The sequence below is a fragment of the Podarcis muralis genome, chromosome 9, assembly GCF_964188315.1.
Source record: "Podarcis muralis chromosome 9, rPodMur119.hap1.1, whole genome shotgun sequence".
Classification (NCBI taxonomy): Eukaryota; Metazoa; Chordata; class Lepidosauria; order Squamata; family Lacertidae; genus Podarcis; species Podarcis muralis.
In genome coordinates this window covers 31,467,842-31,491,734 of record NC_135663.1, presented here as the reverse complement: position 1 = coordinate 31,491,734, position 23,893 = coordinate 31,467,842, and the positions used below count along the sequence as shown (strand labels likewise).

At 40.0% G+C, this 23,893-nt stretch overlaps 1 protein-coding gene across 9 annotated transcripts; it reads right to left on the bottom strand.

Annotated features, from left to right (window-relative positions):
- Window positions 1-3,872: 3,872 nt before the first annotated feature.
- On the bottom strand, window positions 3,873-23,822 carry ABHD18 (abhydrolase domain containing 18). Of its 9 annotated transcripts, none has more exons than XM_028744456.2 (14): window positions 23,533-23,821; window positions 22,492-22,544; window positions 19,818-19,922; window positions 19,333-19,417; window positions 18,824-18,924; window positions 18,213-18,291; window positions 18,032-18,116; window positions 16,273-16,300; window positions 14,625-14,763; window positions 13,652-13,741; window positions 13,106-13,207; window positions 8,944-9,316; window positions 7,734-7,896; window positions 3,873-6,514 (listed from the first exon to the last, which is right to left on the bottom strand). In XM_028744456.2, the coding sequence occupies exons 3-14, from the start codon at window positions 19,907-19,909 to the stop codon at window positions 6,463-6,465; spliced, it is 1,389 nt and encodes a 462-aa protein (XP_028600289.2). In that variant the 5' UTR covers window positions 19,910-19,922; window positions 22,492-22,544; window positions 23,533-23,821; the 3' UTR covers window positions 3,873-6,462. The 9 variants fall into 9 exon arrangements, with proteins under 9 accessions (XP_028600289.2, XP_028600288.2, XP_028600287.2 ...); XM_028744455.2 differs by having other exon boundaries at window positions 22,492-22,541; XM_028744454.2 differs by having other exon boundaries at window positions 22,492-22,541; window positions 23,610-23,821.
- Window positions 23,823-23,893: the final 71 nt, after the last annotated feature.

The following is a 23,893-nucleotide window of genomic DNA, read 5'->3' as shown; positions in this document are numbered from 1 at the left end:
GAAGGGAGGGGGGTAAGAAGAAGGAGGCGGTGGCGGCGAACGGGCGAAGCGCTCTGCAAAACGAGGGCGGAGCCTCTCCGAACCCCTTCGGCGCGTTGTGACATCACAACGGCCAACAGCGCGGAGGGAGGCCGCGTGCGTCTCTTCTCCGGGCTCGCCTACCCCCCCCCCCGCCCTTTTCGCTCCCCTCACCTCAGCCTCGGCTAGCCCCGCCTACGCCCCGCCCGGAACGAGGAAGCGAGAGGCGGCGACGGAGCTGGCCGCGGAGCGGAGCGCGTCCGTCCTCAACGGAGGACCTAGGAAGGGGAAGCGGCGGCGGCGTTCAGGGGGACGCCACCGTTTCCCCTTCGAATTGGATGGCCCGAAGGAATGCCGCTTCTTGCGGAGCACGACAGACGCCAGTCTCTGGGGGAGAGGGAGTCAGTTGACAAGGGATCTGTGGGGCGCGAAGGAAGCTCACCTTCGGCCACACCAGCATTTCTTCGCCTCAGGAGAAGCAGGGAAGGGTTATTTTGGGGAGCTTTTTAATTTTTATTAAGAGACTTTGAACAGGCTGCCTTGACACGGTAGATTTAAAAACAACTACCTGGACAAAATAATTAAGCGTTGATGCATAGATTATAGCTTACTGCCGAAAGATTTACATCCCTGCCCCGCTCCCGGTGGCTGCATGCTGTAGGAGGAAGCACTAGCCTTTTGAAGTTTCCACCAGCACATGAGCGCGCTCGGAAGGCGGCTGCTCCCCGCCCTCTTTCAATTTTGGCTTAAATGTACAATGGCTTTGAAGATCCAATAAGATTAAAATGTTCCAGAGCGATGCCTCGTTGGCTAAAACATCGTTCGAAATAAAACTCAGTTGTGCTGTAGGCTCCCCTGATACTTAGCCCTGATACTTAGCTGGGGGTTGGACTAGATGACCGGGGCCCTTCCAACTCTGATTCTTGTTTACCATGACACAGTAGACAAACGACTAGATTTTCTCTTGGAAAATTAATTCTGCAAACAACAAAAAGCGATTTACACCTAAAAAGGTGCTGTCATCTTCACTTGCAACAACTATCTATAGCTTCTGTGGCTGTTCTTTGTGACATGCACATTTAAGAAAGCACCAAAGCAGTAAACAGTGGTGGTGTCATAACAACCCATGCATTCCAAATGTAGAATAATAATAGAACCAAATATGGAGCTGGAAGCCAACTTCAACTTGTAATTCCATTTTATATACAGTACATGTTGCAATAATCCAAGGTGCTTCCATTCTTCTAAGCTGAAAAACAGTAACTGTCCTTTTAAACAAAGGAGTGTTGTTACTTTCTGGAAAACATAAGGTTCAGCTGAGGTCTACTAGTCCAATGTTGTTGTTGTTTAGTCGTTTTGTCGTGTCCGACTCTTCGTGACCCCATGGACCAGAGCACGCCAGGCACCTCTGTCCTCCACTACCTCCCGCAGTTTGGTCAAACTCATGCTGGTAACCTCGAAAACACTATCCAACTATCTCGTCCTCTGTCGCCCCCTTCTCCTTGTGCCCTCCATCTTTCCCAGCACCAGTGTCTTCTCCAGGGAGTCTTCTCTTCTCATGAGGTGGCCAAAGTACTGGAGCCTCAGCTTCACGATCTGTCCTTCCAGTGAGCACTCAGGGCTGATTTCCTTAAGAATGGATGTGTTTGATCTTCTTGCAGTCCATGGGACTCTCAAGAGTCTTCTCCAGCACCATAAATCAAAAGCATCAATTCTTCGGCGATCAGCCTTCTTTATGGTCCAGCTCTCACTTCCATACATCACTACTGGGATGTATGGAAGTGAGAGCTGGACCATAAAGAAGGCTGGACTACTAGTCCAATAATGCTTATCAATTATGCCCTGCATTTGCTTTAATTCATTCTGCAGCATTTATTTTTATTTAGAATGATAAAGCAAACAACTAAGTAGCATATGAAAAAACGTACATAAAATGCAGCTAAAATCCCCCAAACTATTTAAAATACTAATGTAGTCACCTGATAGTACCACAGGAAATGTCAGGTTAGACAGATTTTACTTACAACTGAAACAGCATAGGATAGAAAGCATTCCTTCCATATCAGACATGCACCTAGAGAAGCTGCTTTGCAATTCATCACTTTAAAAAATTGCCTGACAAGCAATCCATAGCTCTTAAAAGAATCCACAAGGTATTTGAAAAATGATATAAATACTAAATTTACATAGGTAAAGGTAAAGGGACCCCTGACCATTAGGTCCAGTCGTGACCAACTCTGGGGTTTCAGCGCTCATCTCGCTTTACTGGTCGAGTGAGCCAGCGTACAGCTTCCGGGTCATGTGGCCAGCATGACTAAGCCGCTTCTGGCAAACCAGAGCAGCGCACGGAAACGTTTACCTTCCCGCCAGAGCGGTACCTATTTATCTACTTGCACTTTGACGTGCTTTCGAACTGCTAGGTTAGCAGCAGCAGGGACCGAGCAACAGGAGCTCTCCCCATCGTGGGGATTCGAACCGCCGACTTTCTGATCGGCAAGCCCAAAAGGCTCAGTGGTTTAGACCACAGCGCCACTCGCGTCCCCTAAATTTACATAACTACAAATAATTTTAGAAGGCAACTAGAACATGCCACTTAAAATGCATGAAATTCATAAAATTGTGTATGCGAAATGGTTAGGAAAAAACTGCCTGTCTGTAAATCATGTGAACAGATAAAAACGTATGAGAAGAACCTAAACCACAAATGAAAGTGGTTATGAGGGCATAAGGAGGGCATCTTGCTCCATCTTGCATTACTGGGTAGAGACATTTAGGGGCATATAATGGGAGACAGCATATGTCTCTCCCACAATGCAAACTTCTGTATTAATATTACTGCTACCTACACTTTAGCTATGGAGTCAATAGCATAAATGTCCAACATCTTTTACTGACCAATTGTATTGGATTAGTTTTAGGTTCTGATACCTAGGTATTCTAGATGCTTCTATTCATTCTACTACATACCCAATGCTGCTTGTCTACCTGTGGCTCATATTAAGAAACGTGCTAAGAGGAAGGCATGCTTGGCAAATCCACACTGTGATCAACTCCTGCCGGGAAACCTATGTCCCCACTGTGGAAGGACGTGTGGTTCCAGAATTGGCCTCCAGAGTCACTTACGGACTCATTGTTAAAACTGTGTTTATGGAAGACAATTTTACTCGGCTACGAGTGATCGTCAAAGAAGACTGTGGCTCATACTGTCCATTGAAGGATATTACATGCTACTTTGAGAGACAGTGTTTATCTGGGTAAATCAGTTCTTAAATATAAGATCCTTCTTAAATAAGCTTTCTGAGTACAGGACATAAAGATCTAGGACTCATTTTGGCTCAAGTTTCAGGAAATTGTGTTCTTTATATAGAATGATTTCCAATGTCATATTTTCCTAAACGATTCAAGATTGAACGGAGAACATCTTGACAAGGTCATTCATTAGATTCATCAAGGCTGCATAGCAAAGACAAAACGGGTGATGTTTCTGGTTGAGAACACCTTTATGCCGAAGCATACTCCAAATAGTGTATATTCCCTGGAAGTAGACAATAATTAGATACAGCAAATATGAAACTTCAAATAGTATCTTTTATGTATGAGCATTGTGTTTTGTTTTTTCACTATTGAGTAATTCAGGTTCTTGGGAGAGTTGTCTTGGAAGAGGTCAACTATTTTCATATAAAACATTGCCATTTAAGATTACATAGAGCCCATGGGTACGGCAATCCCAGTCGCAGACCCTACTAAAACTTGGTTTGGCTACTCAATTCGGATACAGTACTTTCATTGGAGCCTAATGACAAAGCAACTGTCTACAAGAAGGCTCTTCACAATACAGACCAGCAGCATGAAAATGTTTTTGCAAGGTTTTATTGAAAAATATAAAATGCAGTTTAGAAAAGTACACAGAATTCTGAAACTTACTTTCATTTAACTATGATTTTCCTTTTTGATTAGAACACCATTAGTAAATTCTTTTAAATGAAATGTGTTAGGCAAGAGTATTAGAGACATTTGAATATAGTAAGGCCACAAAACTTTGTTATCAAAGACTTTGTTACCAATAATTTTGCCGGTCTTTGAAATACAGAATGCACTTTAAATGCAAGATTAATTAATTCTATAAAATACTGTTGAAAGCATATGATTATGACACACTAATTCACATAAACAGTAGTCCTAGAATAGTGATATTTAGACAAATTTGACAATATTTATTTAGCAAAATTTATATACCACTTGGATTGTTGAAAAAGACCTCAAAGTGCTTTACAAGGAACCCACCATGTCCATTAACTTCAGTGTGTCTACACTGGGTAGCACTAGCAATGAATACCACCCCCTTAATCACTAAATTGGACACTCAAGCATGTTACTGCTCCTGCTACAGCAGATTTTGCGGTATAAAATTCTAGTAGATGCATAATATTGTGGCAGATTCCATATTCAAACGTCCAGCTATTTCAAGCCAATCCGTTTTTGCAAATTCTGGTGTTCCAGAAACCTGGAACCGGAACACTCCAAAAAGAGACATAGAGCCGATTCATGTGGGCCATAAATACTTAATTTTAAATATTGTGCCAGTTACATACCCTCCAACATTTCTCAGATGAAAATAGGGCTATCCTAGTGGAAAATGAGACATTTTGGGATCAAATCTGAAACCGGGATGGCTTCTGTAAATCCGGGGCTATCCCTGGAAAATAGGGACACTTGGAGGGTCTGCAGTTATCCATAACTTATCATCAAAGGAGCGAGTTTTAATACTTTAGTTCTCCAGGAAATTACTTTGAACAAGACTTCAGCAGTATCTGGAATCCACTTAAAGCTGCTGCTTCAGCGTAAAGTGCTGTTCACTATGATTAGGAAGTTCGGTCAAGTTTTATTTTTACTTAGGCTTTGGTACTTTTAATAAACTTCCTCTTCATCAGACTTTGCTCTTCAAAAAATATTCTAGTACGTACAGTCTTATGCAGGTGTACTAAACATGTCCAAATTCAATAGGACCTATTCCTAGATAAGTGGGCTGACTTCACCTTTAATTATTCAGCAGAATCCAGTTACACTTAGAGAGTTGTATCCAACTAAGTCACTACATGGGTTTAACAACTTCCACTCACACAACAGAAGCCCAATCTCCTCTGAGCTTCCCCCCAACCCTCTAGCAGATTTGGGATGGAGGGAAAGAGATTGTGTTGTGTGAGCAGAAGTTATAACTTTATTGGATTCAGCCACAATAATATTTTATCAAATTCAACAGCACATACTAACTTCCATATAATATGAAAGAAAATACAATGGGTAAGATGAAGAGCTTCTGTGAGGCTAGCTCAAGTCACAGGATGCAACCACTGAATAATGGGGGAATTTATTTTCACCAAGTCCTGCTCCCTGAAACACAGCAGCCCCATTGAAGGCTGTTCTGGAGTGTTGGGGGACCTTCTGGAACTATGTGGAAGACAGCATGGGGAATGCTGGGATAATAAGGATTGGATCCAAATGAAGATGGTCACTTTCATCCCATTAAAAATATTGAGAGTCAACTTAGTCTTGATTAACTTGTCCCATTGATTTCAATGGAACTAAAGAGGAATTAACTACAATATTGGGTTGGATCCAAATGAAGTTAATCCCTCTTTACTGCAACATGATGCAAAATAGTTTGTAAGAAAACCAACATTAAACATGCAACATATACAGAAGGATTCACACTTTATTTTCATTTCAGGTGTAACAATTCAGTCAATTAACATTTTATGATTCCTCAACAGAAGTATGCACCTCCTCCCTCCATTTTAAAATAAGAGCACACCTAGCATGCTACTTTAAATGATTAAAGGTGGGCAAATAGTTTTAAAGAACCAATTATGAGGTACAGGAAAGTAATGTGCAAACTTTGTTCTTCCAACTGAAGTTGAAATAGGGCCAGGGAATACAGAAGATTGTGGGGGTATGTAGCTGCCTACTCCCCAGAGCATAGGCCATCTTAATAATTTTTATTATGAATAAACTTTTCAAGTTGAGCTCATTATTGAGAGTCTAGTTGGTCTCCCTGAAGGAATTTTTGAATTCCTAGCCCTAGTGACAACCTGGGGTGTGAAACTTATGCTAAAATTTATATAAACCAAATTTAAGCAGCCTGCGTTGGTCTCTCTTCAAAGAATAAGTGTACTCTTGAAATAACTATAGTCTTAAAAATCAGCCTATTCTTTAGACAGACATTACCTGTATTAAGAAATTGTGCTAAAATTGTCATTGGCAATGACTGGTGCAAGTTTGAAATTGGTTGATTTCATTCTGATATAACGCCAAGTTCAGTTTACCGTCCAGTTGGTGACTTAACTGAACTTATGTCTGACTTGTTCTCCACATGAAGTCAACATGAGGATCCATGTAAAAAAGAGCTCAGAACAAGTCTATATAGAGCGGCTCCAAAGGACAGAGCTATACAGCGTATTTCTGGAGAAAGCGTTCAAAGGCATCATATATAGCTTGTCTAAGAGAAAGAGAAGATTAACAACATTAATGAAGGTACACTAATAATTTACAATATTTTTTTGTCCAGATGCAGCACAGTGATCTAACAAAAGATTTTAGCACCTGCTTCTACTATACATTTTAGAAAAATGTCCATTTGTCTGTTTTCAGCATTCGGATACTTCTTGAGATATAGTTGCCAAATTTTAGGGTTCCTGAGTTGGGGTGGTGGCCTACATTGATGTTTGAATTCAGCATGCCAGTTTAAAATAAAAATGGTGGAATAAAACACAACCTTGCCACGAATATGCCCATTTTTTTGCATATCTTCAGCCACCACTTGAAATACTGTTGCCTAACTTGGCATGAAAGTTGCCAATGTGGGGGCAGTTGTCTTCAGCAATGTTTGGATGCTAGGTGCCATTTTGATTCAATTTAGCGGAGCAATACAGGACTTTTTTTGGCATAGATTTGGCTGCCTCTCAATAAATCATCACCAAACCCAGTATGAGGGTTCCAGATCCAGGGAGCAGGGGGAGTGCAGCAGCAAGTCTTCATTGACATTTGAACAATGGACATAATTTTAATTCAAGTTGATGAACCAAACTTGACTTGGTGTGACTTCACCTAATTTTGAGTGTCATGAGTCAAAACTCACAGATTACACTATTCATTTATAAAACACACACATACAAAAGTGTTTCTAAAAATTCCTGGGCAATGCTGGGCACTTCCTGCCAATTATAAACAAAGCCACAAATCTCAGAAATCCACAATTTAGGTGTAACAAATGCAACAACTGAAATATAAAACAGAACTGAGTAGGAAATAAAGCTCATTTCAGATGTAATGCTGTCATTTAGCACTAAATTAATGAGAAGAGAACCTAGGTTTATACACCACCACTTCACTGTTGTAACAACCTGGCAGTATACATTTCCTGTTTCAGACTACATCCAAGCTAGGTGGAACTCTATAGTTATTTTAAACTATGGTTTGTTAAAACAAGCCTGGCTCAAACTGAGGAGACGGGAGACCATAAGCCCAAGACTCAATTCAGCTTGTTCACATAGCACAAAACCATGACTTACTACTAGCTTTGAAGTGACCTAAATTTGTTGAATGCAGGCAACTTTCAGACTGCCACAACAAAATATGTATACTTAGCACTTAAGAGATGCAGTAGTAGTAGAGTATAAAAGCTTTGTTTGATTTTCATTGCTTAATCAATGCCTCACCTGAATAATCCTTGTTTGAAGAGGTATGCACTAACATGACCTCCTTCCAAGTATCTGATTTCACATCCGGGCCATATTTCTTGAAGGCTACGTACACCAGTTCTTGGAATATAAGCATCCTCCTTGGCTTGAACTACTATGATCAGTGTTGGATCAACTGGAACTGAGAACAAGGAACAAAGCTCTTTAAAGCTAAATATGCTATCTTTAGTTCAGAAGACAATGTTACAGAAAGGTTAAAATTACAAGGTAATTGCATGGGAATCCACAATTCACAATCATGTCTTCAGCAAATGGCAACTATTTAATGCAGCCTTAGTTCTTTTTTACTGCTGAAGCAACACTGTCAGTAGCTTATGTTAGATTACACAAGACTGGGAAAGAACAGCAAAGGAAAATTAGTCCATATACAATAGGTTGTGACTATGAAACCAGCTTTCTTGATCCTGCTGAAGAACCACCTTATAGCCTAATAACCTGCTCTAGTATGTTAGCATCATCTTGTGATCTGCAGTGGTCTCATGTTGACCTTGTGGCCTCCTTCCCTGTGTCTTTTTGGTTCATAGACACATGGGGTAGTGGGGTATTGTCTATGACCATGCCCTATCAATTTCAACATGTTGCATGGTCTATGGCACAGTTTTGCATTTTGTTTTTCTGCTGGGCTTTGTTGAGAATAATTGGCCCTGGTGCTCAATTTTTTCATTTCAATATTTTTTTGGTCCTCGCCTTGCAGAACAAGGAGCCCTAGTCCCACTTATATTTATGTCACTAGCCGCTACTATACCTTCTCTGCTCACACAAAGCTTTGCATGTTGATAGGTATTGATCTAGCTGCTGTTCCACCAGTTCACCATAATTTACAATGAGGCAACAGCTGTGTTCAACCCTATCTGCTTTTTGCCTTGTGCAGACCAGAGAATTATGCTGTTAGTGATCATGTGAGGCTTCAAATAGCTCCACAGACTATGCAACTTACGATATAAGCTACATTTCTAGTCCTATGAGACAAACTAGACACCACTGAATATAAAGAAGAAAGGGGAAAAAATCAGATTTAAATGCTTTATGTGCTCAGAGATTACTTAGAAATGCAGAAATGAAAATTTGGAGAAAGAAAACAAAAAACAGAAGTATTACTTAACAGGGTAGAAATAGGCAGAGGGCAGCAAAAAGAAGAATTTCAAAACTGTATTAAAATAACATGTACCTGAAAAATTAGCTACATGAGTACATTCGTCCATCACCCCTTTCATGAATCTTAAAGATTCTCTTTGTAAACTGTCCCTTTTTCCACTTATCAGATGCTTCTGATTACTGGTAAAATCCTTATTGCTACTGCTGCTGGTTGAAAACGTCTGGTTTATGCACTGCATTTTTGACGCCTCTTGCACTAACAGTCCTTCCACTGAGGCACTTAGAGGAGTTCTGCTACTGCTAATGCAGTGACCAGCTTCCGAAGATAGAGCTTTGCTTCTGGTATCCAGGTTCAGCATACCGGAATGCAGATCCAGATTGCTTAAACTGTCCACACTGCCAGGAGAATTTTTAACAAAGTCTTGTCCCATCTTGAATGAATCTGTCTAAACAAAAATATCTATTCAATTACGACACTTTGAATATTAGGTAGATATCCTGTAAGGTATCAGTTCCTCTGGTAACCCTAAAACATTTGCTCTGGGGGGGGGGGTTAGTATGAAGCAACTTCTATGATTTGCTCTCTTGAATGAGCTAGATGTTCCATTACTCTAATCCAGGGGTATCTAATGTAGTGCGTTCTGGATGCTGGTGGGACTCCCAATTGCCATGAACTTTACTTAGAATGCTAGTAAGTCAGGGATGATGGAATCTGAAGTGCAGCAACATCTGGAGGACATGGTTGGTGACCGCTGCTCTAAAAGAATATGGCAGAGTTTATATTTTAACTCAAGACACTTCCCAAATATATGGTGACTACAACACCAAATATCTCTTACATTATATAAGATACAATTGACAGTGTTGAATCTTGAGAACAATTTAATTTCTAATGTGAGTCACTTAAACTATGTAAACATAGAAAAGACTAAAGTGACATATCCCAACCTTTGGCTTGTATGAAACTGCCTTATGAATGCACCCCTATGTTAACAACTTTTAATTTAACCGTATCTGGGGTGGGTAGGGTGGAATTTATTTTCAGAAATTTGAAATCTGTGCAAATGCAAGCACACCCACAAGCATCCTTAGAGAGAAAGGCAGAAACATAGTGTCCTCTCCCCTATCATAAATGATTAAATCATCCTCATTCTACACTAGGCTTTCTCAAAGTATCTATTTCACAAAAGTTATATAACACTTGATTGTTTAAAAAAAAAAGCCCAAGCAGTTTACAACAATATAGGCTGTTGTGTGTATTCTGTTACCTAACGTTGAGTACTTGCAACGCATACAGTACCAACTGCACCAGAAAGGGTAAAGGAATATGCAAGATATGCAGTTCTCAGTTCTGCTTAACATAGAATAAATGTTCCTAGAGAACGAGATGCTTTCCCACTGATTTATAATTTTCTTACTAGGAGGAAGACATTTTAGTCCCAATATTTTGAGAAGCTCATTACACATAACTAGCATTGGAAACACCAAAAACCCCAAGTTTTCTATTCTCCATCATCTTCAGAAATTCCAGGCAATAGTTTTACCAGCAGTCACTTGATGTGGCAACAGCTTGGCATCTTCCATTAGTGGCCTCCTAGCACATCTAGTCATTGCTTTTTTGTTTCCTATGCAAAATATGAAACAGCTGGGAAAGACTGCGCAGGTGAGTAGGAGAATAAAGAACCCTTCTTCTGCCACTACCACATTTCTCCAAGTCCTCCTATAATTATTTCCTAACTAAAAGGGATAGAGTGCAAGGAGCATTGTCGAAGGGAAACTCCCCACCGGGGTAGAAATCATATATTGAACAGATGGAAAACTCTTAAGTTAGGCTGAAAGCAAAGAGGAAGGTTACCATAACTTCTGTCATAGAGCTTCAAAATGCTGATGACGATGTAGTGTGTGCAAACTCAGAGGATGACCTCCAAACCACCCTAAATATCTTCACAGAAGCTTATGAAAAGCTTGGCCTATCGCTCAACATCCAAAAAACCCAAGTGCTGCACCAACAAGCACAAAACAACCCCTCTGCTGTGCCACAAATCCAACTTAACAGTGTAATGTTGGAAAATGTCGACTATTTTTCCTACCTGGGCAGTTATCTTTCCACAAGGGCAGGCATTGATGCCGAAATCCAGCATCACCTGAGCTCTGTGCGTGCAGTTTTCTCTCGATTGAAGTGCAGAGTGTTTGAGGACCGGGACATTTGCAGGGAAACCAAAATGCTTGTTTACAGAGCTATTGTACTACCAATCTTACTGTACGCTTGTGAAACATGCACCACTTCATTTGAGCGGATGCCTGATTATAGTCTTCCAAAGCGACTACTCTAAAAATGTAATGCTGGTGGTTCACAAAAGAGGTTTAAAGACTCTTTCAAGGCAAATTTAACAAAATGCAGTATAAACACCGAGAATTGGGAAACACTGGCCTGCAAGTGCTCCAATTGGAGAATAGCCTTTACCAAAGGTGTCGTGGACTTTGAAGATACTCAAACTGAGGATGAAAGGAAGAAACAAGCGAAGAGGAAGGCACGTTTGTCAAACCCTCACAAAAATCAACTCCCATCCAGAAACCTATGTACCCACTGTAAAAGGACGTGTGGATCCAAAATTGGCCTCCACAGTCACCTAGGGACACACCATTAATACTGTGTTCATGGAGGACAATCTTACTCGGCTATGAGTGATCGCCAAAGAAAAGAAGAAGCCCTCCTCCACATTCTGCAACAGTGGTCTAAAAAACCCCCCAACATCTGGTCACTGTCAGGAGAACTAAACGGCCTCGATCCTGTACAGTGGTACCTTGGTTTACAACCGTAATCCATTTCGGAGGTCCGGTTGTAAACCAAAACAGGTTGTAACCCAAGGCATGCTTTCGTCAATGTGGCCTCCCCCCCCAAATTGGTTGTAATAAAAAAAAAAAACAGGTTGTAATCCAAAAAAAGGTACACGTACTTCCGGGTTTGACGTGGTTGTAATCCAAAACAGTTGCGATCCAAAGCAGTTGCAAACCAAGGTACTACTGTATACCTGAAGGAGCGTCTCCACCCCCATTGTTCAGCCCGGACACTGAGGTCCAGCACCGAGGGCCTTCTGGCGGTTCCCTCGCTGTGAGAAGTGAGGTTACATGGAACCAGGAAGGGCCTTCTTGTTAGTGGCGCCTTCCCTGTGGAACACCTTCCCAGCAGATGTCAAGGCAATAAGCAACTATTTTACTTTTAAAAGACATCTGAAGGCGGCCCTGTTTAGGGAAGTTTTTAATGTTTGATGCTTTATTGTGTTTTTAATATTCAGTTGGAAGCCCCTCAGAGTGGCTAGGGAAACCCAGCCAGATGGGTGGGGTATAAATAATAAAGGTAAAGGTAAAGGTACCCCTGACCATTAGGTCCAGTCGCAGACGACTCTGGGGTTGTGCGCTCATCTCGCTCTATAGGCCGAGGAGGCCGATGTTTGTCCGCAGACAGCGGTACCTATTTGTATACTTGCACTTTGACGTGCTTTCGAACTGCTAGGTGGGCAGGAGCTGGGACTGACCAACGGGAGCTCACCCCGTCGCGGGGATTCGAACCGCCAACCTTCCGATCGGCAAGCCCTAGGCTCAGTGGTTTAGACCACAGCACCACCCGTGTCCTAAACAATAAATTATTATTATTACTGAAGAGAAATGAGACAGGTGGCCCATTACATTTTCCTATTGAAAATATAGCATCTGATATTCTGTCTATGGATCCTTACATTAATGTTTTTGATAACCTGATAACAAGAAATAATCCCTAGTTATAATTTCTAAGCATCTATGAACAGCTATGTTGTTTACTAAATTGTTGGTGAACATGTAACAAACATGGGAGCCATTTAGCAACCAACATACAAAATGTAAGAGGAAATGCAGTATTTTTTTTACAAAAGCAATCCAAAAATTCAATTTTCTGGTTAAGTGCTCTGGTTGGTTCTAGTCATACGATGAAAATGCTCCTTCCTAATCACATACTGTAGTTTGACAAGCTCTCTCACAATCCACCATTCACCAGTGTAAAAATAATAAAGAGTAGAAGGGTAATGCATTTTTTTAAAAAAAACAATGTTAATCCATCTTTTGACAAGAATATATGTATAACAAATCCTATAGTTTCATATCTAATGTTTTTGCTGAAGTGCTTGAGCATTATGACATGTTTTCAATGGTCAAACTGTGGAGCTAATATTTAGTATGAAAAATAAAATTATACCTACTCCACAATATTCAAGCATTTGAATGATCTCTTCTTCATAAACAGTCTCTGAATAATACTGTTTCTCAAGCTGTCTCCAGTTCACTGCCTTGCTCAGTACACCCTGAAATTAAAGACATTATAAAGCAGTGACAAGGCATTATGAACTCTTATTCTAAAGACACCAACTATATAAAAATAATTTTAATTTATATCATTTTAGCAAAGTTTCCCCATGAGCTGTGAAAACATCTCTGGGCACATCTACAAACAAGGGCAAGGATCAAAGAACCATGGAAGCTTTAGGTTTGCATGTTTCACTAAGCTGCCTTTCATGCCTCATAAAGCATTTTAAAAATGGAATGTTTGTTGAGGTACTGAGAGATGGAATAACTATTTAAAAAAAGTTCCTCCTCAATTCAAAATTTGGTAACTCTACCCTAACCCCAAGAACACAAAGTATTTCTACTATGAAATATCCCAACAATAAATCAAACCTGGTTAATATTAGGGCTTTGAAGCCTTTTGGTTTCCCACTTGTTGGCATTGTACACTACAAATAGATTACCGTAGTAAAAACACCAGAGGCTGTAGACCAGGAGAGACAAGGAACTAGTGGCAACGGTTTAGGCCAGTTTGACACTGCTAATGATGCCATCTGTCAAATAGAAGACAATACAATATTTTTTTCAGATTACATACTGCTTGTCACCGAAGATGAATAGCGCCTGTGATTTGTATTGTATTAGTCACCTCAGTATTTTTCCTCCAAAATCCTTTAACGTAAATCTTTATCTGTTTTCTTTACACACACAATGCATTTACCGCAAATTGAAATAAATTATACAGCACAGTTGGTTTCATAATTCCTTAGGGAGCGACAGACTTATTTTGTTTTCATAAGCACAAGTAAAATGAAATTACTACCTGAGAGAAATAGCTTTCACCCCTCAACATATTTTAGAATACAAAAAATCCTTCCCTTTTCTTTCCCCTTCCAGATTTTATTCACAACAAACTTAAGTGGCATTTATATAAAAATATCATCTAAAACTTCAGATTTTGAAAAGCATTTCATAATTTTAATCATTATGTATGCATCCGATACAAATTCTTCTTCCAAGTAATCCTCCTTCCCTCTTTAATACAAATCCTGAGGTCCTTTTTCCAAGAATCTCTGAGTAACATAAGTAAGGTTCTCATTTAATCTTCACAACAGATTTGCTGAGGTAGACTTGTCTAAGGTAAGTGATAGGCCAACAATACTTCATATGTTTCATGGGTTTGTACCTGGGATGTGTACCAGGACATAAACTTGAAATTTAATAAGAATTTGATCAAACTATATTCAGTATTCATTCTAATGGAATATGAAAATGTAAGGCCATTTCCATATCTGCGCATCCCATTTTTCATGTCTATGTCATGTGATTTAGATAACTCACTTATATTGTAACTTATTTTACAAAACTTAAAACCAGCTAATGATAGACATATGTAAGCTTCAACTTATTTACTATTTTTCAAATAAAGATTCTTACATGTCCTCCCATGGATATTCCTGTCATCCCAAGGGGTCCATAGCCTTCTCTTTCTAACCAGTGCAGAAGAACAGCTGATTCTAGCACAAGAGCTCCTCCCATGACAAACAGGTCAGAGACATTTTTCAGACATGATCTTCTTTTCTCCCGAGAAAAGAAAGGCAAACTTTACATATATATTAACAAATGCACCTATCATCATATCTTCTACAATTCAGACCACTGTCCTCATGAAAACTCTCTCTCATTTAATTTGAGGAAGGGTTATGATTATATTTAAACCTAGTAGCTGCTGCCTGGACAAACTGGACCCAACTATATAGCTATTTGAACTACAGTTAACAGGAGCACAGTCCACACAAAACTGCCAACAATGGATTTTGGCAAATAAAGTAAAATATTTTCTTTATAAAGTTGCTTTATGACAAAAAGGCCTCAAAATATTGATACTGCCATATGAAGAAAAGCTGTGGACTTTGTGAAACTTATCCATCAATCTACAATTACTATTAAGGCCAGAATTTCAAATGTGCTACACTATTAAACAAATTTGTTTTGCAGAGATACCTGCACTGAAGTTACAGGATTTATTTTCCAAGTACTGTAGTTATACAGCAGTTTTGTCTGCTGTGAAATATTACAAGTACATTGCAACAATTTAACTTTACGATGGATAGCTCTGGTGGCTGGTTGGAATCCATCATGCTATGCTTGTTCAGAGCACTTTGCTAATTTGGGGAAACAGAAGGGAAGAATGGAGAGATGAGGAATGTATTATCCTCCCCTTCTCAGTTGGGGAAAGCTGCCACTATTCACTCAAAATGGTTGGCAAAAGAAACAAGTGAAATGCTACAGCCACATAAAGCCTTCACTGTGAAATTTATTTACAGTGATTGGCACTCTATGAAATGACCTAGTTTTCATACATCTGAACATCTTGCAACACCAAGTTGCTGCATACTTGGAACAAGGTTATTTATAGAAATAGCTTATATAAAGGATTTGAAGACATTCAGCATTAACACAGTTACCAAATTCAAGGTATGCAGAAGGTAGCAACTTTAAAAGGTTATGTAGCCCCTAAAGTGAGGGACGCGGGTGGCGCTGTGGGTAAAACCTCAGCGCCTAGGGCTTGCCAATCGCATGGTCGGCGGTTCGAATCCCTGCAGCGGGGTGAGCTCCCGCTTTCGGTCCCAGCTCCTGCCCACCTAGCAGTTCGAAAGCACCCCTAAGTGCAAGTAGATAAATAGGTACCGCTTTATAGCGGGAAGGTAAACGGCGTTTCCGTGTGCTGCGCTGGTGCTGGCTCGCCAGAGCAGCTTCGTCACGCTGGCCACATGACCTGGAAGTGTCTGCGGACAGCGCTGGCCCCCGGCCTCTTAAGTGAGATGGGCACACAACCCTAGAGTCGGACACGACTGGCCCGTATGGGCAGGGGTACCTTTACCTTTACCTTAGCACCTAAAGTGGCAGAATGCAATATTCCTATTTGTATTATTGACCATTGTGGCTTAAAATGAGTTTCTTGCAAAAAGGAATAAATTCAAATAAACACGATACATCAGAAATAAGATATAACTTGTAAATTTTAAGCAGTATATCTGTTTCCTAAATGTATCACAGAATACAGTACATTGCTAATACTTACAACTGATCCTTGGGTTTTCTGCATCCATGTACAGATAAGAGTCAAAGAAATTAATATGGAAATGTATATACCTTTTGAGTCTCAACATTTTCATTACAATTTATATTTAAAGGTTTTTTTTAAAAAAATGTGCACACTAAAATAAAAGTTATTTTAACTGTGTGGCTTTAGGCTTGGAATTTAACAATTAAACAGGAGGTGATGTGAGGGACGCGGGTGGTGCTGTTGGTTAAACCATAGAGCCTAGAACTTGCCGATCAGAAGGTCAGCGGTTTGAATCCCCGCGACGGGGTGAGCTCCCGTTGCTCGGTCCCTGCTCCTGCCAACCTAGCAGTTTGAAAGCACGTCAAAGTGCAAGTAGATAAATAGGTACCACTCCGGCGGAAAGGTAAACAGCGTTTCCGTGCACTGCTCTGGTTCGCCAGAAGTTCGATCAGAAGGTCGGTGGTTTGAATCCCCGCGACGGGGTGAGCTCCCATTGCTCGGTCCCTGCTCCTGCCAACCTAGCAGTTTGAAATCACGTCAAAGTGCAAGTAGATAAATAGGTAATACTCCGGCGGGAAGGTAAACGGCATTTCCGTGCGCTGCTCTGGTTCGCCAGAAGTGGCTTAGTCATGCTAGCCACATGACCCGGAAGCTGTACGTCGGCTCCCTCGGCCAATAAAGCAAGATAAGCGCGGCAACCCCAGAGTCGATCACGACTGGACCTAATGGTCAGGGGTCCCTTTACCTTTACCTTTAATGTGAGCTCATGCATTATGTTAGACATAGGAGATTTGAGTTCACACATGCTTAACATTTCAATCATTGAATGACTTATCTAGGCAAGTCATTATATATAACTAAACAGCAATATGAAAAACTTGTCTTACTGCTTTGTTAGGAATTTCAGTAACATTGCTTAGAATGATGGCTATGATCCAGACACGTTCCACACAAACATTCTGAATGTTTAATTGCTGCCAACTAGTATTAAGAAAATTATAATATGTGAATTAAATTTTTGTACTCTTGGGCTACATCTTGGGATAAATATAATATCTCTATAAGAAAGTAATTCAGAATTTGTTAACAGCTGCCCAATTGGTGACAGATTTCCATTTTTGTGTTATCAAAATGCCAACAGAAGAGGATTGGATTTTAAAAAACCCTCAGGTTTATTGATAGATAAATTAATGCAGTGGCTTCAAACAGGGAGACAGAAAACTAATATTTTATGAAAGACTGCTGGTTGGTAATTTGGAAACTGAATCTCTTAACTGTGACAAGCCAAATGAAAACATGGCAATCAAGTGGGGCAATGCATTCTTTTCCTATTATTTTTTCTTTAAATGGTCCTCATGCCCTCCCCAAGCTGCATTTAAAATGTGTCTAATTTTAGATAATGATGCCCTGGAGTCTATTTGCATATAGTTTTACTTTATATATGATTACATACACACAACATTAATTTGAGTTATTTATGCTTTTGGAGAGTTGCAAAATATCCACAGAATATATGATTTCTTTTCAAGCAGAACCACACATACTTAAGTATAATCATTAGGTCACTTACAGGTCATTTACTATGGTTTTGTCAATTTCTAAGCTACTAATCTATACAGGAAACATATAAATGGTTTACATTTCATATGATTTGACACATTTGACATCTCCATTCACTATATTAGTGTTGGAACTAAACACAGGACTAGGCAGCAGCATCTTTCCTCTCTAGATCTGTGCTTCACAGACACATTTTGCTTAATATAAAGGATATAATAAGGGTTTTCTAACAACAGTGAAGCCATGCAGGCCTCTTTGATCATTGGACGGGCCATTAACGTGCGTCGTCTCCAAAAGTACTAAAGAGACAAAAATTTAATAAGTTTAAATTAAATAGAACAAGTGTAACAGGTTTTTTTTAAAAAAGCATTAATGAAGTAATGTTGTATGCTTACATGGTCGCCAGTGCCTGCTAAATGAATGCACACTGGTCTGTATTTGCTGTTCCATAGTTTGGGTACTAAAAACTGAAACCTATCAAATAGAAAGCAATCATTTTTTAAACTATGCCTACATGAAATCAAGTTAACAGACTAGCAACTAATATCACACAAAGTTTTACATCAAGGACTAGTAATGCATTTCCCCCCTCTTAAGTAATAAGCATGATTGCAGAAAATGTTTTCCAGCTACCGTGATAATTAAAACTGCTGCTAGCCATCATATATGGCATTTCTCCAATCAAATGCAAATCCAGAATAACTGGCACATGTGTATGGGGGGAGAAAACATTGTACGAGATCTAAAATGTCCCTTAAGGCATGACGAAGTTTAGTTAGGACCTTTTTAATCGTAGTATTATACTTACTGGGACAAAAATTTGAAGAGGAGCTCTCAGCACATAAGGTAGCTGTTCCCAGTGGCACTCAGTGCAGACAAAGCCCTAGCCAACATGCAAACCTATCCTTATTCAAAATTAACACACATATGTGTCACCTTTTCACCAGCATTTTGTCTCATCTCACTCTCTGTAATTTCATAACTTACGTTAGGTGCCTGTCCTTACCTTGCTGTGATGGACTCTGGTGGCATGATATCTGGTACATAATGAGCCAAGGGGGAAATGAACTGCCCATCAAGGATCTTACAGTCTGATTGCTCTTCAACCTACAGTAACAACATTGCATTCTTACTGAAGTTGTCAAACATTAACAAGTACATTTGGTGGGACAGAGGAAGCTGCCTTATACAGTGTCAGATCATTGGTCTATCTAGCTCAGTATCATCTACACTGACTAGCAGCAACTCTCCAGGCAGGCAATATATCTGCACCCCCCTACCTGAAGGTGCTGGAGATTGAAACAAGGATTTTCTGCACGCAAGGCAGATGGTCTACCTCTGATCTACAGCCCTTCCACTAACATCTAGTGAATTCTAGCAACATGCAGATTACCAAGCATAGGTTCCTTTCTATAGATATACTTCAGCTCAACAAATGTTTATCCTTTTTCATAATCAGGATTGCAAATCTGCAAAGACTCTTAAACTACTTAAAAAATAAAGGCAACTTAATACCTTGTTGATGTGCACTGGATAGTCTCTTGAAACCAGATTTTGACATTTTTCTCTGTTTCCTATAATCTTTCTGAATGCAAATATTCTGTTAATGACCAAAAAAAAATAGTGTTAAGTTTCAGCTATAACTACACACAAGACACAAAAATGTGTTTTATAATTTTGTCTCTTGTTTGGCCTAAATGATCTTTAATTCCACCCCTACCTAGGATGCTATAATATCCAATGTTAACATTAACTCCTGCACAAGCTTTGTTTATTTTTAATGTGACACCAGTCTTTAAATTTAAACATCTATTAACACAAATATTACCCTTCAATTTGAGACAAATGCTTTTCTAACTTTTCCTTCATACAGTATAAGAAAACTGTTTTAAGCTTTCAGTGTGCACTCAGAATATAAGCTTTGGGGGTACTATTTTTTGAAATTGAAAAACAGAGCATGTACCCCAATCTGGAATATAAGCATGAGTGAGCATAACTACCTTTTCAAGTCTTCTGGTCTTCCCCATCCTTGAATAAAAAGCTTAGTGAGCAGTAGGCGCCTGTATAAGACATCTAGTTTACTCACACCCATTAGCAAAACACATCTAGAAAAAGAGCAGAGAGAGCTGTTTAACATACTGGTGAAAAGTACTGTTGTTTCTTACTTAGTAACTGTAAAAGTACAGCTCTTATTTCCAATGAAAGCAAACGCTAGTTATAAACACACAGAAATTGTGAAATATAACTTTCAAAAACCTGCTTGAAACTGGCACATTAATCTTCGTTAAAGAGAACCCCTGTACTTGCTTTAAGAAAATGACTAAGGAAGTAGAATTTATTAGCACTTGATTTGATGCACCTTTAATAAGCTGCCTGTCAACAATTTGTTGCAATTCTGCTACGACAGCAAATATCAGTGAAGGAAAAAATACATTCTATTAATCCAGTTTGTTTTCTTTTACAAATGGGAAAAGCTATGTAGGCAAAATACTTATATTGATAGTATAACTAGCTTCAGGCATATGCCTAAAGCTGGAGCAAGTGGAGGCATGTCCACATCCAATGCTGATCAAAGGAAGAGAGAGAGTGCAATAGGAAGTACTATACATTTCTTCCCTCCCAGGAGAAGAGGGGAAGTGATAATACACAGAGCCCTCTCTACCAATTACATTTTCTATGGTCTGTGGTGTTAGCCCCTCTCATGTTAACTAGCAAGAATATGCCGTGGTTAGGTTTGGCTGATAATCTCCCACTCAGGAGTAGGAACCAATCTGAACAGAAGAATGAAAACTTTTTAAAACGTAAAACACACTGAAACAGCCTATTACCTGCACAGCTGTTCACACTGCACAGATACTGCAAAGAAACCTTCTACATGTTAAATTATTTTGTATTGCAAATGGGTAAATTATAAGGGTGCCTAGACCAATGCGGAGGACACAGCTGTTTAAACAGAGCAATACTTGCTGTGGCATAAGCAACATACCACAGAGTACAGAGCCACCTAATTTTAGGAACTGAATCCTAGTGGATAAAGATGTTGGAAAAATCCCAAGAGTACAAACTGTTGTAGTTGGAAAAGAATGTGCACCTTGTAACAATGAAAAGAGCTGTAAGGAGTTTACAAAGAGAGCTCAAGTTACATGCATTAGTTTGAGTGAAGGGAAATGTGCTTGGTTCCCATTTTTTTTTGAGGGGGGGTAAATCTTTCAATTTTGTAAATGTTGCAATAACTGAATGAACTTTCCCATTGTTTTCAACTTCATTTTAAAACACGCACACTCTTTTCAATCTCTTAAATTCATACATAGTATGATGGCTGCAAGAATATATTTTTATTGGTAGGCATTCCAAAACTAGGTTGCTTCTGCATAACCAAAATGAGATCTTTTAGCATGCTTTCCAAAGTAAACTCTAAGGTAATAGAAGATGTGACTTTTGTAAGATAGCTCTAGGTCAAAGTATTAATTGTGCAATGTACATCTAAAGAAACAGAAGCTATGTCTGAACACTGAGAGACTTTTCCTTCCTGAAAATCATTTCAGTATCATTGCTGTGGTCATATACTGCTTATCAAGCAAAGCAAACAAAAGCAACCTGCCTTATCCTTTGACATAATGTAATTGCTTAGTTAATATTTCACCACTGCTATTTCGTCTTTTCACTTACCACTGAGTTTTTTGACTGGAAACAAATTAATAGAATCATATTTCTATCTCACTCTTCAAGAACAATGTCAGGAATTTGATAGCCAAGGTTCTTTGTTGCTATTTTTTCCAACAATTACAACACAGGATGAAAAATTAACAAGGAGCTGAAGTGCTTTAAGTCTAGAATCTACGTAAGATCTTTCAAACATACAACATTCTGCTCTAAATATACTTTGATTACTGAAAAAGCTAGTTATTTTTCATTCACACAAGGACACACTCCAAACAGTGAAACCCAAGGAAACACAAGATGGTTAGCCTAGCAAATGACCCCCTCCCAACTTTTGGTAATGTCAGATTAACCTTGATATTTGGTATAAGGTAGCATTTTTCCAGAGCATAAAAACATGATTACAGTCACGCTTCATTTCTAAAGTAAAGTTTCACAATGATAGCATACAAGGTTAGTATGTTGAGAAGATAATATGTTGCCAAACTTAATCTACCAGCTTTTACTAATCCAAAAGTGTGTGAAATATTTGTAGCAACAACCTTGGCCTCAAAAACACTGTCCTCAAATAAACACATTGCAATTTGGAATCAAAATGAGAACAGGAAAGAACAGAAATAATAAAACTATAATTAGTGGGCCATGAATTACACAGCAGTATTATAACATCAGGAATGTGATTTACAGTGCAATCCTATTCATGTCCATTAATAAATAAGTTGTTTAATATAATGTGGCTTACTCCCAGCTAACTGTGCATAGGACTGTCTTAGTCGTGGTTTGGGCGCAATATCTTTGCAATATACAAAAAGAAAAAGTTGACACCATTTTCCCCCTACAATAAATCACTGGCAATCTACACTGCGAAATGTATGACAACCCTGAAAACAACAAAACCAGCCATGTAATTTATGAATAAAAAGGAAACAAATGTTTTCATACCACACTTTCATACAACACCCACACACTAAAAACATACACCTATTAAGGTTCTCAACCAGAAGTTGTTCATACCTGTCAACCTTGTCAGTCCAGAATTCTCTTAACCGCAACTCTCTTCATATCTGCTGGTTCAAAGTATGAATGAGTCAAATTCTGTAAGTAATTCAAAATGTTAAGCGTACTGTATATATGCTACTAGGAAAGGCTTCAGATTTCCCCTCAGCACCTTTTTATAAAACAAATCTGGAGGACAGCTTCTATTTGACACTATAAACCCTAAACAGAGATACTTACCCCACCACCAAGAGGCCAGAGTTATGAGCTACTTCACTCACTATGGGTGCTGCTACAATACCCTGAACTACTCTGGCTCTCACACTAGTTTTTAAAAAGAGGGTAATATAGTATCACCCAAAGGAGGCAGATCAAATTTTTTATTTGCCAGAATCAGCATATTTCAGACCTTCAGAATTTTGTTCTGGCTTCCTAACGTTGGTGCTTTAATAAAAAATAGCCACTGGATCCGTAGAGAGAGCAATTGCTTTAGAAAACAGACACACATATAAGGCAAAGCAAATACAGCATCCACACACTTCAACGAAGTTCCTTTCTCGTTGGCCTTCCTCTCACCATAACGGGTGAACTCTAGACTCTCGTTATAAGCAAGCAAACAAAAGCTTCCCACATATGGATAAGGACGCCGTGGGCTCGCGATTGATTTAACTGCGAGCTTATCCCTGAAACGCGCCTTCAACCCGACCCGCCAACAAATAAAACTACAACGCGGTTGGATAGGCAGGGAAGGACCGTCCGAACCTACGGTGCTGGGAAGCGAAATCACGGCATTCAATGGAGCTGGAAGATGCACTGGATTGCCGACTAACCCAGAAACAAAACTTTGCCCAAAAAAAGGAGGGTGGAAAGGGGGGTCCTTGGAGAACATTTACCCTTCCTCCCGAGATATGAAGGCACGGAGGACAACGTGTGAACCCCAACTTGTGCCCCAAGACCCCGGGCAGGTGTAGGAGGTCTTCTGGCGCTTCCCAGCAAGCTTGGGCAAGGACGACCAGGAGCCCAAAGGCTTTTCCGTCACGCCCCACGGCGACGACCTACCCATGTCCCGCCACCCAGGGAGACGCGCCAGGCTGCACGTCCTGCCCGCGCGGAGGCAGAAAATGAATTCTCCCCACCCGCCACACTGAAGAAGCGGCAGAAGGGAGAGGCGAGCGGGATGTCTCCTTCCTCTTCGTCCTCGTCCTCCAGCCTCTCCCCCTTTCCCAGCCTCTCCTCTCATCCACCAGCCTCCGGGACTCCGTTTCACCGTCCCGCCACAGTGAATGAGGGAGGGAGGCGGGGCAACGGAGGAGAACTTCGAAGGTCGCCGCTGTCACTCACTCCCTCTTCCCGCTCTCTCGTCTCCGCGCGAGAAGCGGCAAGAGGTAGGGGGCGGGGTAAGCCGCCTTTACACCAATCA

Bases quoted from the DNA above. Each gene is read 5' to 3' on its own strand.
- ABHD18 (XM_028744456.2), bottom strand. From the start codon at position 19,909: ATGGGTGTGAGTAAACTAGATGTCTTATACAGGCGCCTACTGCTCACT. The intron at 16,301-18,031 runs ATATCCTTTATA...TCTTATCTGTAC, and splicing joins GTTGTTAGAAAACCCTTATT to ATGGATGCAGAAAACCCAAG. The intron at 6,515-7,733 runs GTGAGGCATTGA...TCTTTCTCTTAG, and splicing joins TTCAAACAAGGATTATTCAG to ACAAGCTATATATGATGCCT.